General features: G+C 45.4%; 1 protein-coding gene across 3 annotated transcripts in view; it reads right to left on the reverse strand.

Annotated features, from left to right (window-relative positions):
- TTYH3 (tweety family member 3) overlaps positions 1-17,111 on the reverse strand; it is a 73,822-nt gene that overhangs the window by 23,033 nt on the left and 33,678 nt on the right. For all 3 annotated transcript variants that reach the window (XM_005523189.3, XM_088063926.1, XM_088063927.1), the window contains exons 2-7: positions 13,749-13,918; positions 6,788-6,899; positions 5,944-6,164; positions 5,080-5,175; positions 2,486-2,558; positions 2,048-2,123 (exon numbers count right to left, since the gene is read on the reverse strand). In XM_005523189.3, the coding sequence (XP_005523246.2) occupies positions 2,048-2,123; positions 2,486-2,558; positions 5,080-5,175; positions 5,944-6,164; positions 6,788-6,899; positions 13,749-13,918 (748 nt within the window). The remainder of the gene's footprint in view (positions 1-2,047; positions 2,124-2,485; positions 2,559-5,079; positions 5,176-5,943; positions 6,165-6,787; positions 6,900-13,748; positions 13,919-17,111) is intronic.

The raw sequence follows: 17,111 nt of genomic DNA on the forward strand, positions 1-17,111 counted from the left end.
CTCAGATGCATGGGAAGATCTCAACACTGGGGACCAAGAACCATTTCCATAACTTCCTGATCATAAACAATGACACAACAATGAAAACCTACATGGGAAGACAGAAGATTCAATCATCTCCCAACCAGCTACCTGGTGCAATGGCAGGCTCAGAAGTTGGACAGCTTTCCTTCTGGAGAAGGGAGAAGGTGCTCACCAATGCTCCAGGGTGCGTGGCAGCAGGAGCTGACACACTCAGTGCCCATGGAGGGGTGATCCTTCCAACCCAGGCCTGGGGCAGCACCTGCTCCTCCTCCTCCTCCTCAGTGCTTCCCTTAGAGCCATTCCCTGTTATTTCTGGAGCTTTAACAACTGCTATGTGGTGGTGCTGCAGGAGCAGAGCCTGTTTGCCCTGGGGGAGCCAACTGTCCCTGCTGGGGAATGCAGGAGGAGGGATGGAATGTCAGCCCTGCACTCCCTGTTAGCCTCCAAATGAACGAGACTGATCAATGGAAAACCACAGGAGCCCAGCAGACCAGGACAACTGAAATGGAGAAGCAGCACAAAGGGGCCTTTCTTTAGTTTCCCAGGGTCAATCTAATTGTTACCAAACACGCTCCAGAGCTAATCTGGGTTACCAAATTATCACAGCACACAGCTGGCAGTAGCATCACGTATTTCCCCTTGGCCTCGCTGACCCACTCGCCTCCTTGAAGACTCAGGGACCCAGCTAGGCACCTGAAGCTGCATCTTTGTCACCTTCACAGCCAAGAGAGGATTTTCATCTTATGCTAAACACTCATTCTCTTCCCTCACTACATTTCTTTGTTGCCAAGAGAGCTGCCTAGCACTATCAACTCCTTCCCACAAAACCAATAAATAAGGGACTCCAAAAATAAGATGTAGGGTTGCAATATTAACCTGTACATATTATTTTATACCACATTCTGCCTCCAGACATTCATGTTTTTTATTGTTTCCAATCCCTGCATCCTCAGCCATGGCTACATACCTAATTTCCTACCAGTTGCACAGTGTAAGACAGCATTTGGCTAAGCACAGACCTTCTGCACACAGGAAAAGTTCCCTGGTTCCACCAAATCAGAACCAAAAAAATACAAGTCACTCCTTTTACAAATCAATGTCATTGCCTGCTTCTGTTTTACTAAATTTTCAGGATTTCAGGCTAAACACTGAGCTACATAAAGGAACTATTGGGGGAGAGAAGGCAGGGGGAAAAAAGTTAACTCAGTAAACTAATAAGCAAACTCAGTCCTAAAAATACTTTTCCTTTCCAGCATTATTGTATCTCTGCTGGTAGGCACCCAATCACCTTTTTGTTAAAAAAAATTATGGTTCTGAATGCCATCTTTGCCCCACTGAGGTTCAAATTGGAGGCACCCTTCACCTCACCAACCACTTCAGTCTAAATTTGGAGCAACAAAACCCAAATATATCAGTGCTTCAGCTGGAAGCCACTGCAATGCAGGCACATGCTTTAAGTGGAAAAGACTACACAAAGCAGTCAAAATACTGCATTTATGATGGAAAGGGAAATTCATACTTCTTTGTGGCAGCTTCCATTCACCCTTCAAAGAGGCTACTATTTACAGCCACCATTAAGAGAAAAAATTATATATAAACTGTTGATAACAGATATAAAAATAGGTATGCTAGATTCAGGAATACAGACCCAAGAGCAAGTCTTAAAAATGACAACTCAAACTTCACACTGCTACTGCCACACTTCTGTCACTTAGGGAGGAGAACAAGACTCAAGAGTGCTATATTTAAAGCAAAATAATCCAATAATCCAGGGACTTCTGTTATTCCATTTTATCAGCTATTTCCACCTAAGGGTCAAGGCAGGAGAAAGGTTCTGCAGGTGGTTCTGATGCACACATGCACACTTCTGACCAGAGTGCTGTTTTTCCAGAGCTCCACAAATTTTGTTTCCCACTGTATGCCAGTTCCTCCATTTCAAACACAGCCTAAAATTCTCAGTCACTGCTCCTGTGTGACAGCTGGAGCTGCAGAACTCCGTGCCAAAGCCAGTCCCAGCACTCACCAGCACTGAGAACTGCATTCTCTTCAACCACTTTGGAGACATAAGCATCAGGGTTGATACAGAAGTCACTGGAGCCCTGGATAGATGGAAGACAAAAGGCAAAAGGAATATCAAAGCACACCAGCATCAAAGAGCAGTTGAGCCAGGTTAACATCAGGGAACTCTCTATTTTAGGGCTGTTTCAGATGCTGAAGTCTCTCATCACCACCCCCAGCAGCACTGCTTTACACAACCACAGCAGTGCTGGAGCACGAGCTACCACACCACGGAGAAGGAGCAGCTCTGGACTTTTCCTAGATGGAAGCTGCTAGGACAGTTACTTAGATCTCTATAATCAGAATACAGGACATGCTGTAAAACAGGCCCAGCACAACATTGATCTGGTGTCTGCTAAACCTGCAGCAAAGGGTGGATGAGATTTGGATGCGAGCCACTTACCACAGCGACAGCCAGCTCCAGGCCCAGGGATCCCCAGCTGACAATCAGGGCAAACACCCCAAGCAAGCACACCCTGTGGGAGACAGACAGATGGCAGATGTAGCAGCTCTGATTTCAAGCCATTCCTTTCACAAGATGTATTATTTGGAGTCCAAAGCAATTACCAAACCCAAGAAATTATCAAGCACTGACTGTATGTTCAGATAAACAATCCTGTTTTAGATGTCATGGACAGCAGCAACCAGAGAAGTTCATATCCAGCTGTCGGTTACTGCATTACCTGCCCTAGAACTACAGGGGAAGAGAGAAGTAGGGAAGCAAAGTATTATCCTGCTTCTAGCAGGGAAACCAAAGGCACAAAGACAGAGGTGGCTGTAAGGGAGGAAGATTGGCAGGAGGTTGACTACAGTCCCATCACTTTCACTGTTCCCATTCTGGACCTCATTTTCCAGGTCCAAAGATACCCAAAGAAAAATATGCAGAATAAAGAAAACTCCACAAAACCATACTGATCCAAAACTGGAGAAATCTCTCCCGTGTCTATAATAAATGAGGTTTTTGGGTGTAAGCATTATATGGCTACAGATGGTGGGAGGGAACACAGCCCCTGTTAGGACACCTTGGTTCCAAGCTGGTGCACCTGAACAGCACCCAAGCATCCCATACAGCACCAGGAGAGAGACAGTCACCTGCAGGGAAATAGCTTGGAACTACAGTTCAGGTGCCTAGCACTGCCACATGAGCCCACCTCTGCACAGATTTCAAGTCCTGTTCTGACTGAGCTGGACCTCATTACTGACAGAAAGAGTGGGACCCGTCTGCTGTCAAGCAGACACAAGGCAGAGAGATGACAGAGCAGCGCTCTCAGTGACATTCAGGAGCACACACTCATGGAAAAGGCTTTGCACTTCCCAGCCAGCACATTAGCTCCTCACCCTTGCTGTCAGAATGAGTGGTAGAGATATTTAGGCTATAATGCTCCTCAACTCTCTCAGGTACAGGGCTGCAGACTAATAAGCAGTTTCATTTTATCTGTTTCTATCTTCAAAGTAAAGAGACACTGGCTTGCTCTCTTAGGGATGCTTTTTCCCTCAAGCTTTGAAACATAAGTAGATCCCTTCCCACCCACACCCTGAACAACACAAAAACCTGTTCATAACCAAGACATTCTTTATTCAAACCTAGTACAACCATCTCTGTGAGGAAGGGACATATCTTTTTTCTGCTTGCTACATTTGTCTCACTGAATACCAGAGCTTTTAAAAAATAAACCTGTGGGTCTCCATTTAAAAAAACAAACCTATCCCTCAGTTTACTAACTTATTTTAATTCCAGACAAATCCTATTCTGTGAAAGGATCTATGCCTCATCTTGCAGAAGGAAGGGAGTTTCACCAGACTGACATCTGTGCTGCACTCTGAAACAAGACACTAAAGACTTTATTATGCCTTTTCCAAATGGATGCAAAAATTATCAGCCATGGATCAGCAAGGTTCTGTGGGTTTATGACATAAGGACAACACAGCTTGGTGCCTCCAGCTGAGCATGTTAATCAATAAGACACATTTGTTGTTTTACTTTAAATGAAGATGACTGGGTCAGTAACTGATTGCTTGGCTAAAAGATCTAAAACTGGCATTTCACCATCTTGCCTGGCTGTGATACACTTGTTTCTTTATGCCATGTGCTCCCTTTAGGGAATGCCTCAATATGAACTTCTGGCTAACAGGGAACGAGATTCTAATTTAAACCCTGGGTTTGCCATCTGTGCATACACTTGGACTTGTGTCTGTACAACCTGCCAGGTATGAAATCATCTGGTAAATAATCAATCTGGATACACATTCCAATTATTAATGGCATCACCACGAACCAGGATAGATCCTTGGCCATGTCAGTTATCAAACTGTCATTGTGTTTATGATACCAGGACCTTTGCCAAATATGCCAAGCCAAGAGATAGGAAGAGGAGGAGTTTTTTTCCTGTAATGGGGCATTTTCAGTGCTTTTGAGAAACAGACATGCATTAACATTGCAGTACCATGGCAACAAGACTCCTTCTCATAACAGTGCAAACCATTGCTTGTTCTCAGTTTAATGTTTCCTCAGGTGTGACAGCCCCAGGTAACAAGAGCAGATAGTGGCACACAAGGCAATGCTGCAGGTTGTGTAGACATGTGCAGTGCTTATCATCAATTAACAAACGCCTTCCCAACTGCAGAGAATTAAGGGGAGATTTTTAAAGCCTGTAATTTTAAGGAAGGATGTTCACATTATTATCTCCCAGCAAATGGAGGATTCCAATGCCAGCCTGTGGAAAGCAGACAGCCTGGGTGAGCTCCTCACCTTTGATGAGAAGGCAGTGAACACCAACAGCATTGCATTTTATAGCTCAAGAACCTCCCTGGGAACATCTCTTGTATGAAGCCCTAACTATTTCCACAGAGCTACACCCTACAATGTCTCTGTACTCAGAGGCAAATGTAAGATGTTCAGTTTCAGATGTCCCTGATATCAACAGGTAAAAGTTCCCACTAGCAGGCACTTGCATTCAGCTGACTTCCCTTATGCCTTGTCCCCAGGTCAAGACTTACCCCATAAGAATGGCCCTGGAGTTTCTAATGAGCCCAAAGAGCACCAGCAAACATATCAGGACATTAAAGAGGAGCAGGCCCAGGTATCCCAGCCACCTGCAGCAAACAAAAACACGGTCTGCAAAGGAAAACTGCCGTGTAAAAAGCACAGATAAAAAAAACTGTTGTGATTTCTGGGAAAACACAGTCCTTCTCTTCTCCAAAACCACCTCCAGAGAGCTCTGGGTACTTGTAGGAATGGAAGTTGAGGCAGGTAAAAGCCCCACACAACGTGCTCAGTGCAAACAGCTGTTGAGAAATGAGACTGCTAGTGTGATGTTCTATGCACTGGTCATCACCAAAGGAAGAAAAGGCATTGCAGCTTCTTGAACTTCGTAGATATTTGTTAGGAAATGCTTCAGTTATTTATTCCACATGTTTGGCTAGAGATTTTCTTTTGTGGAATACAACTGATGCAACCTTATTTAATATGTTTAATAAAAAGGAATGTTGGGCTGTGGTATTAACTTCCAGAACTAGTGTAATTTTCTACTTTATTTAATGTGTTCTTTATGCACTTATTAGGACTGAGCAGAAGCTGTATCTGGGGCTGTTTTTTTCCCCAGTGCTAGAACACAAACTGCAGATTTTGTATGTTGAGAATAAATTTCTCATCAGTTGGCAATAAAGACACTTAAGAAAAAAAAGCTGTGCATTTTGATTTAAACTGGACACAGTCCTGCTGTAAGAAACAAATCAGCTCTGTGGGCCAAGAGCACCTGCAGCAATGTACAGAGCCTTTGGCTCAGCCACCCAGGACATGCACATAATTTTTGCAAAACAGGCCAAAGCAGATGCTACAACCACTACACTACAGCTACACACCTGTACCAGTCATAGAGGTCAATCTGGATTGCCAGCTCCTCCAGAGACAGCTCATCATTCTTCCAAAAGGGGATCTCAGTTGTTTGCCTGACCAGATCATCCAAGAGACTTTGCAGTTTCTGGACAATATGCAGGTAGTCTGTCTGCTTCTTGAACATCTCCTCTAGGACAAGCAAATTTGGTTCCACTGTTTGGTTCAGGGCCACTGCAGTGTCCAGTACCTATAGTATGGGAAAGAAAAAGGGGGATAAACAAATTTTAAAAAAAAATTAAAGTACAGGAAACCAAGGAAGTTAAGGGGAATTCATTCTTATTAGCAAGTCATGGACAGCTTCCAGATTACCAGTCCTCTGTCTTAAGAGACTCAGACTGCTTACCCCTCAAAAGCAACTTAAAAGCATCTACAAGGGAGATTGTTTGCAAGTAGTGCAGTGATGGCACCTCAGCTGAGCCTCACCACATGCACACATTTTGTAGCTCTCAGGGTTGCAGTACAATACCATGAAATTAGAGACTGCACAGGAACAGGCAATGGTACCAAAATGCTACATTTTACTAAGATTTGTCTGCTTTGGCCTGCCTCCTCTTCCGGGTGTGGAAGAGAGAGCTGATCACAAGCTGTTTTTAAACCTAGCAAAGAGAAGACTTCACTTAACAAGCTGTGTCGCTTCGTTATTTTTAGAAGAGCGGAAGAAATCACCCCGCCACTAATGGAAATTTTAGCACATCTCCAAGCCCAGATATGAAGAGAAAACAGGAAGAGGCACAGGCACAGCCGGATTCAGGAGGAGAGGTGCTGAGTGAGGCTGCTCATTGCCACAGGCCCCGTTTTGGGGGTGCTCACCCGGTCCTGGACGCCGGCCACGGTGCGGTTGGCGTGGCGCAGCGAGTACGTCAGCCGGTGGATGCCGTCGCTGGTCTCCCCATTCCCGTAGAAGCCCACAGCAATTCCAGCACTGAGGAGGAAGAAAAGCAACAAAGGGCAGAGGTAAAGCTAAAAGGCAAGTGTGTAACACGGGGCTGGTGGCCACAGTGCACTGGGGAGTCACACCAGCGCCTTCCACAAAAAGGGAAGGCGTGACTCCCAAAGAACGCTGCTCCTCAGTTTACACCTGCAAACATTCACAGTTCTCCACACAGCATCCACGTGGCAAAGAGCAGAACACAAGAAGAGTATTTCATTTAGGGTAAAATTATGAAAATCTGTTATTAGAGAGCTGTTTGGGAGCTTGGGTCTGGCCATGGACAAACAGAAATCCATCCAGGCAGCTCTGCAGTGGCTCCTGCGAGAGCTGCCATTGCTGTGCTAGGAGACACGTGCCTGCTCTGGACATGAAATACAGATTTTGTTATATTTTTTAAAAGCAGGACACAGAGAGCTGGCTTTGACTGCTTGCCCGTGGTGGTTCCTCCAGATACATTTTCCATGCCCTCTTCTCTGTCCTGTGAGATATCTATGAACATTATCTTGATTTATCTTCCCATTAGAAACGTTTGTGTCACACTGATTTAGAGTACTGGGAAGGGAGGCTTAATAACTTACTGGGACAAAAGGCTTATTTATTTTTAAAGCAAGCAAATTTCAAGCTTGCAGACACAATTCAACTCCAGCCGCTTTGCAAATTACCACCTATCAGCTGATTTTCTACAATTGTCCACACATCAGTCTGCCCCAATTATGAAGTAAACCATATTAGCTTAAGCCTCACTTAAAGGAGGAAGATCCTGTAAATGAGTTGCAACCAGAGGATTATCTCATGCAAGTCAGCAATACCTCTTCTACTAAGAGATCACTGCAGGAACTCACAGTTCCTCTTCCCAAGCCTGTATTTCCTAATAACAGAGGAGGAAAGAACTTGTGAAGGGATCACACAACTAAACTCAGGGCAGACAAACCTTACCAAGACACAGTTTTTCCGTTCCCATGTTATATTTAGCTTGAGAGCACCCACTTTTCTAGGAAGGTTCTCAAGACACCAAGGTTGTGTTTGTGGCAGTGCAAAGGAAGGTGGTGGTGATGATCCTGTTGTAAACCTAAACTTATTCTGGATGAAACACTTAGTTCCTTCACAACAACTCTGCCTACTGCTCCTGCTCTTGCTCCTCTCCTGCAAGAAGACACATCCATTCCTCCTTTCCTGGACTCTGCTTCAAAAGAGTAAGCAGAACAATGTAGTTCACCTGGTCACATTTCTCCTGGTACATGACAAGAAACAGAGGCAAAGATCATGATCTGGAAGCAGATCCACTAGGAAAATCTGTGTCAGCCTCATGCTTTTTCCAGCAATTGAACCTCCATAAATTATAGAGAGCTTGGCCCATAAAAAACTCAGCTGAGGAGTCTTCTAGGGACAAGAGGCAGCCTTCATAAACAGAAAGAGAGGCAGCAGCTATGTAACTAAATATTTAGCATTAATAAAATAAATGGGCCTCTTTCTTCAAGAACACCATTCCTCAAACAATTTCCTAATGCAAATTATGCTGATAACTAAAGAGAGAAAAGCCCTCTGCATTCCTCCCTCGTTGCAGCTATTATCAGAGCTTGATAACACATGCCTGGGGTGCACGGGGGTGGAAGGAATAAAAAAGACACACTACCCCCTCCTCCTGAAGCAGAGAGATTACAGATGCAGAGCTATGCCCAGGATAAGGCAACTCAGCACCCCATCATAGAAAGTGCAAAACCATGGCTTGAATTTCTCCTTGTCTTATCACAGCAAAGAAATTCTCACAGACCCTTTCAGCCCCCTGAGCTGCAGAAAACGTTTAACAGTTGTTTCTACCATAGGCACCAAATAAATTCCAGAACATTCTGGACACTGAATAGGCAGACCTGACCCCTTTAATTAGAGAGCCATTTCTATTCAGCCTGTTTACAGCTACTAGAAGCCTATTCTTTCAGCAAGGACTTGGTAAGTGCCCAAAATCTCCTGCCTGGCTCTCAGTATTCCCAGCACAGCAGCACAGTTTTGGTGGGAAAGACTCAGAAACAGTGCTCTGAAGTAGCAGCAGACACCTTGTCCTTGGGGATGCTGCACAGATGAGGCAGCTCACTCACAGGTACCAGCCATGAAGTGCTGGCACTACAAACAAGTGACTTTAAACTCGTTGCCCTGTTGGAGGCAGAACCCTGGCAGTTTTCCATAGGCTTCCCATCCTGCCCAGTACAAACCACAGCCCCCACTGCCCTGAACCTCCAGGCACAGTCACTACTCCTCAAAGAGAACACCACAGCACAACAATTGGGATAAAAGCCATTTAATCCAAGTAATAAACTCCTCTAGACATGAGACTCACACATTCCCTACAAATTACACATAAAGTGTTAATTATTCCATTTCTGCCCTGCAAAAGCCAGCTCTGCCATTCACACCCTGTGCTAGCAAAGGCCACTTACACAGCTAGTCCTTCCCCTAGGAGCAAGCCATGCAGTTTTGTGACTCTTCCCCTTTCTATCAGGGCAGAGAAGGAAGGAACCCACCCCACAAGCCCTGGCTGGGGCCAGCTGTGCCTGGGGAGGGGGCAGAGCTGAAGGGCAGGTGGGGGGAACTGCTGCTGCTTAGCTTTATTTGCATTTGGCTTCATCTAAATCCAACAGTTCCTTCAAATCCCTGCCCACACACACTGATATGAGTTGCTATTGTTTAAAGCAGATTTAAGGATTTACACTAGTTTTTAACTACCTTTTATATGATTAAAGGGAAACAGAGGGGCTCCTTCTATTTAAGAGCATTCTTTTAAAATAAAAATAGATCAACTCGATCTTAACCCAACAGCATAAGTCCTTGAGGTCACAATAAATCACAAGGCTTCTTGCACGAACCCCGGAAGGCACAGCAGCCTAAGATACAGCAGACCCATCTCCCAGTATGACAGGATGACAAAATCATCACCCAGGGGATGTATTTCTGTCACACAGCCTGGATACAAGAACAGCATTCCTGAATGACACAGCTCTCTTCCACCCTAGCACCCTGTGGTGGATACACCAACACATTTTCAATGCTTCTATAGGAAAGTCATGTCTACTTCTGCCAGTCTTGCTTCTGTTGCACTCCCCTTTGAGTGCACACATCCCCCTCTCCTCCCAAGTCCATACTGTCCCATCCTCAATTCCTCCTCCTAAACCTACCTCTGTCGTCTCCTGTCACTTTCACTACCACCATCACTCCTCTGCTTTCCCTCTCATTCATATTTTTGAATAAAATCTTTTAAAATCAGTCTATCACAGCCTTAAAGGCCATCTAAAAAGTTGCTCCTGCTATTCAGCTCTGCACTTAAAAAAGCTACTTGGCTACTCAATAGTTGTGGTAAGTTTTAAGAAACCCACTTATTTAAGTCAAGAAAACATTGCACTTTGAGCTTAAAGCTGCCACCACCAGTGCAGTCCCACAGACACACACCAGGGACTCAGAACTCTACAAGCTCTTCAAAGAGTAGCACCAGTGAGATGGGAGAGGGGCACACCAGGATTTCTGTCTTTTCCTACAGATACATCAGTGTGATCTAAACTCCTGCAGGTGGTACACACACTTCAGTACCACTTTTCAGCAAGATTCAAGAAATCCAAGCCTGGAGAGCAGCTTTCCTGTTGTTTGTGTGAATCACATGTACTCTGGACACCTGGGTAAAGAACCAGAAATACCAATCAAGTGTAATTGAATTTGCTTGCAACATGACCTGCAAAAAAACAACAAAAAAATGTTTGCTGCATTTACACATGATGAACATCAGAGCATTGGTCTGACATAGAGAGGATATATGTGCTTTCTAGTGATGAGATCCTGCTGCTGTAATACCCACACACACACTGTGACCCTCTGGGTACCCAGACACCAGTCTGGAAAGATGAGCACTAGCCATTCACATCACATCCTTAGAAATGAATAATCTAACTACACCAAGTCATCTTTAATTACAGGAACTTCATAAGAAGAGCCCTTTTTAGACTTCAAGTTCTCAGGAGGAATGTTAATTTGTCTGTCTAATTACCACCTTGCACTTTCGCACCAGGGGAAAGTGCTATTACTGGCACTTGATAAAACAAGTTTTTACCATTTATTTGCACCCATTTCTTTCTGATACCCTCTTCACAAAGCTTTCTCCCCACCTTCAGAGCTGAGGTCCCCTCTGGGAGAATTAGGGTCACCTAAGCAGTGGGTGAGATGGTTTATAGGACAACTCCTCATACACAGAAACCAATCAAAATCGGTAAGGACTAGAACTGAAGCATTAATGGAAAAATCTAGGCTAAGCATTCCTGCAGCTTTGTGGCTAGAGCAACTGGGAAGATTCATTAGAGACATTTTGTTGGAGAGCCCCTGTTAACCAGTTATGGCTGTGCTGGCTCAGCACTCTCCCTGGTGTGAGTCATTAGGAAAGAGCGATGGAGCACACAGCAGCACTCCCAGCACAAACAGCCCCCTGGGACTGAGGGAGCCTAGAGAAGCATGTTCTAGGCACAGCTGGACTTAAGCACAGTTAACCAGTTCTCAGCTAGGAACACAGTAGTCCCCCTTCCAAGCACTCAGACAGACCAGACCTGCTGCAGGTTGGAACCTCTCGCTGCTTCAGCACCCAAACAGAGCCACAAAACAGGCACAGTCAGGCTGCTGTCAGGCTGAGGGTCAGAACAGCCTTACAGCCCAGTAGGACAGCTGGTCTGGCTCTTCTGGTACATGTGACACACAGCTGGGACAGGATATATCCAGTGGGCTGATCTTTAAGCAGTGCTAGCAGGAAGTCCCAGGTAGATACCAATAGTTGGAGTCGGCTTGTCGGGAGCTGTATCTGCATTCCCAGGACAGACTGAGCAGAGTGCCAAGAGAAACTGCTTTGAGGGCACTGTGGCATTCAGCTGCTGCAGAGAGGCAGAAAACCAACCTCATCCCTGCAGGAGAGCAGCAGCTCTTGGACAGCACCTTCCTCACCATGATGGTACCGACCTGCTCTTGCTCAAGCATGCTGATTTCCGAGAGGAGCTTAAACAACTAATTAAAAAAAGTCAAGAAAAATGATCATCCAATGTCGCTGTAGGTTCAGATAGAACCTTATGTTATTAACCTTAGTTTCATGGTTCTGCATTTAATACTTGCAGAAACAAACTGTACACCAAGGATTCAAGGATACACCAGTGGTTCGGATTTCGAGGAAGCCTTAGCGGCTTTCCAGCTTGTGGGTTTGACAGTCACATCAAGTTTACCAGAATTTATATGCTGCACTTCCAGTTTCAAATTATCTCACACATGCTCTGGAGAAGTGCAGAATACCTCCTTCTCACCCTTTCTACAATCAAAAACAAACATAACTACCACAGGGCAGCAGCTGCCTGGGTCACATTTGCTGCATAACAATAGCTAACAAGGGCCTGTAGGAGCAGCACAACTATAAATAGCACCAGCCAGAGCTTCTGTAAGAAAGGGTTAGGACCACAGCTCTCTCAGTGGATGGGAATGGATGCAGCTGAAGCCCTTAAGATCACTAAAAGGTGAATGAGGCTGAGATTTCTTCTTTACAAGTTTTTCTGTGGTTTGCCTTTCCACCCCAGGCACTTATTTGCAGTCAGCAAAGCGTGGAAAAGCTCCCTGAAAACACAGCAATACTGGCTGGTACACAAGGTCGCCTCCTCAGCCCCTGCTTCTACTGGCAAATCCACCCCCAGCTGCTGAACTCACCACAGAATGTCTGCTCTGCTCTGCTCGTTCCAACACTTCAAGGCTTTGCTGTTCTCTTAAGTGAGTGCCTCGAAAGAGCAAACACACAAATGCATCAGCAGCACAGTCTGGCTCCTGAGCAGCTGAGCCTTCAAGGAACACCTCACCTGCAGAGGGATCACACAGCACACCCACCACCCATCAGCAGGCTAATGCAAAAAGCAAACCCCAAGGCACTGCCAAATGCAATCGTCTCACAGCTCCCTCCTCTCCGACTAGGGGACTGCTCCCAGACCTGCCAGACCCACAGAGGGGCAGCTGAGACCAACCTGGAGTCTTGGGCAAGAATAGATGGTGCTTGGAATTGGAAAGAAATGCAAATTGGAAAGTGTTCAATATAGGGCACACATCCAGAGGACTCATTCTGCCCAAGTCGAAACAAGATTAGAGGCTCCTTCCTTCCATATCTGCAAACATATCCCTGCCTTCAGATGCCCCAACATTCACTTTCTAGGAAATTATCTCATTCTAAATTCTGCTGCAGCTGCTCTCCACTAATTACTGATTTTTTTCTTGGTTTTCAGCAATTCCTCTTTCCACCCCACCTCCAAAAGCTTCTATCAGTCATAACAGGAAACACTGCTGACCCTGGCACCATTACTAGCAGCCCTTGGAGATGGCACATTAGTGCAGATAAAATGCAGCAGGCTACAAAATCTGAACATTCCCTGCACCAATCCTTCCAAACCCAAAAGAATAATCTGTGACTCTTCCTAATCTACTCTCCCACACATAGTGATTCTTTTTGGACACCAGGTTCTGAGAAATCCGCGTTTAGACCTGATAAATATTTCAGCTGTATCCATCCTGTTTAAGTGATAAGCTCCCAAGGACAGAGGGTCCTTGATTTATCACTTGAAAAGTATCAAAGAGCAGGGCATTAACTATTCCTTTTCACATTGCTCAAACCACCAGGCAGCGCCAGAAAGGAAGGAAATCTATTAGAGACGTTTAAAAACATACATCCACCAAATGGAAAGAGGGATTATTGCCAGTATCCACGGAGCAGAGGCAGAGCATTTGGGAGCACGTGGGAGGATGTGAGCCAGGACACACCGAAGGACGGGGCTGGTCCCTGGTGCGGGGCCGTACCTGCAGACGAGGGTGGCGATGATGACGCACCAGGCCGTGCAGCAGCAGTCAGCATTGAGGTGCTCCTCGCTCTTGCGGTGGCGGCAGCACAGCCAGAAGGAGTAGAACAGGAGGAAGAGCAGGTCCAGAGCCAGGCAGGAGAGAGCGATGCCCCCCAACAGCAGCAGGGCCTGCAGGAACAGACACGGATGTCACATCTGGCCACGGCAGGGGAGCCCAGCCTGGGATGTGTGAGGGCTCTGCAAGGCATACCTCGAAAACAAGTCATTTTGTGGCTTTGGCACTTTTTTAAAATATAAAGAGGTGACTTTTTTGGTCTCCCTCTCTCCATCCCACTCAGTGAAACCACATTTTGAATCTCAGCAGTAAACAGCTGAGCCATTTTGTCTGTCCCAGTCTGCAAACAGCCTAAGTTAATCGGAGGGTTTTCTCTTTACTACTGATCATAGGTCAGCAGATTTAGAGAACAAAAATAATAATAAAAAAACTAGTTCAGCCAGCTGCCTCTATCTGTACAGTTTTTTAATCTTCATGAATAAATACGCAGGCTTATTCATTAGAAATCCAAGTGCATGAGTGGGTTTGAGAGGGGGTGGAATTTATTATACATGCATGAGATTAATTTTTTTAAAAATCAATCTCCATGCAATGCTTCTGCTCAAGGTAAACCTAGAATAAATGCTAAACCCCTCCATATACCATCCACATATATAGGTACAACAAACGTGGATGCTACAGACACCCTTGAAGCAGTCACAAGCTGAGTTAGTGTGAATTAGACCTATTTCTAGTCATGTTCCTGGGAGGAAAGGGAAGTTGTAAGTGTTTAACTCCCTTCCAATTTATTTTTATTCGAAACATCCTGCTTAAAATCCAAAAATGCAAACCAATTTTAAATAAAATAAAAATTTTAAAAAATTAATCCCTTCCAACACCATATCTAGCCACATTTTCCCAGCAGCATGAATCAAGCAAAAGGATGCAATTTTATCCATAAGGGTTTTTTTTTGATAAATTCTTGTTAGTGGTGACAAATGCCAACTTACTAGAAGTTATTTAAATATCTGGAAAGAGTCCAAGTCACTTGCTGGTGCCCCAGTATTGGGAATGCAGATAAAGATCTGTATCAGCTAACCTAGAACAAAGGCTTGGGTTTTCAAACCAGTATCTCTTTTCCTCCCCATGCAGAAATTCCTTAAAGAACATTTATGTGCTTCCTCCTGATTGAAACAATAACTTCCTTCTGATCAAAAGGAATACAACAAAGAATGCTGAGATTAAAGTCAAGACCTTTCACAAGTGGTGACTGTTTCTAACAGGGTCTGGTAGGAACTCGCTCCTTGTAGGCTTTTCTTTCCCCTGCTCTGCTCCATAGGTACTCCCTGCTGGGTGATTATCCTGGCAGAAAAGCCACTCAAGCTCCTTCCCAGCCAAGAAACGTCAGCCACACGTAAGGAGGTGCACACCAGTTAAACCCAAGTGCTGCACCATGGATACTCCACGCAGCCCCTTGCTCTTGGCTGTCCCAGCCTCTGGAAACCCTCCCGAAGCGCATCGAGCGAGCTGGGATGGGGGCAGCTCACAGGTGCTGTCTTCCCAAACTAAAGAGCAGAAACTCAGCCCTGCTGTGCAAAGTGAACTCTGGGATCTCTACCAGCGAGGAGTGGGGGTGGAAGGGAAAAAGCCCAATCCCCCTTTCCCATGCTTTCTCCAGATGGTGTGAGCGCTGCTGGAGCTCCTGAGCAGAAAGGGGCCTCCGAGAGGGAAGCTGTGCTCGGAGCCCCGCGTTCCCCCACTTCTGAAGCCCTGCCACGAACGAGCACTCCATGCTAATTTAACTAACACATTTGGCATACCAAAGCTCCTCGGGGATATTCTTTATTTTTTAAACATGTCAGGCAGAGCTTTCCTGCCCCGCTCGCCTGCACTTCTTTCTTCACACCCTCAACACTCCTGCACATGCTAAAAGGCATTACTGCTGGAAAGACAAACTCAGCTGAAAACATCCTCCCAGCAACTCTTTTATCAGCAAAAAATCCACACTGCAGCTCCAGATGTAGGGGAACTGCCCCCATTGAAAGGAAATAAAAGGAAATACTAAAAAAAAATGAAAAATGGATATTAGACTGCCAACCAGCAAGCAACCTGAAGTCCTTGCTTTGAAGGGACACTTAATACATGCTCTAAATTTGCATCTGGCCAAAAGGACTTGGCTGTCCATTATACCACAATCTGCATTTCATTTTCCAGAGAATATTTGTTTTCCATTAATGGATATGTGCCATGGCAAGTGAAATCATCCAGCAGAGCAGTTATTAATCTTTCTGACTGATGAGTCAGTTTAGGACCCAGGGACTGGCTGGCAGTGAAAGCCTGGTCACAACCAAAGATATTCCTCTGCCTGCTTGTCAGGATTAAATGACGGTATTTAAAAAGGGAGGTTGTGGCTGGATAAACCCTTAGACACTCTATCCTGCAACAGTAAATCTGGGACTCAGTTATCCAAGGCCACATTATCCCAAGTAAATGTAAAATTATGCAGTAGGCCTTTTGCCACAAAAGAGCATCAATTTGTCTTAGAACATTTGCTGAGCTATCAGAACCTTTAGAGCAAATGATGCATGAACTGCCCTTACAGGAAAATGGAGACAACTTGGAGGAACAGCATTTTACCAGCGCACTGACAGTAATAGCAGAAGTGGAGACAGAGCAGTCCCTGAAAATGAGAGTAAATCCAAGTGGGACCCACCAGACTGGCAGGAGACGAGGCTACTCGTGCCAGGAAGCACTTTCCAAATAAAAGCTGCACACAGGGAAGTAACCACAGGAGCACTGCTAGCTTGGAGAGGCACCATGGAACCTGAAAGCACTCACAGTTGTGCAGGGATGGTGCTGCAACGTTAACAGCTCTCCCAGCTCCAGTGTGGTTGCCAGGATTTGTGGCACTTGCCACCTCCATGGGAGTATGAAGCCAAAAAACAGGGCAGAAAACATCTAGAGCCTCATGTAGAGAAAGGAGAAACACAGAGCACAACAAAAACATCCCCCACAAAGCTACCCAGGGGCTGGTCAGCTCTTCCACGAGGTGTGGTGGTGATATCATTCCTAAGGACTCACATGCAGATCAACCTTCAGTTTGCTCAATCCCCACTCTCCAAAACCCTGCCTTATGTTACTGGTGGTCAAATCAACCAAGGTACACCCACGTCTGCTGGGTGAAAAGTCTCTGTATGAAACAGCCATTTTCAGCTTGCAAATTCCAAAGGGTGATCCACATTGTCAGATATCCAAATATATCTATGGAATGATCTGGTCTTGGGAGGCTGATTTTAGCTGCTGAAACTGCACTTAAGGGAGGTATAT

Source organism: Pseudopodoces humilis, chromosome 18 (assembly GCF_049639895.1).
Source record: "Pseudopodoces humilis isolate 2021_Gansu_Grassland_sample_001 chromosome 18, ASM4963989v1, whole genome shotgun sequence".
Taxonomy (NCBI): Eukaryota; Metazoa; Chordata; class Aves; order Passeriformes; family Paridae; genus Pseudopodoces; species Pseudopodoces humilis.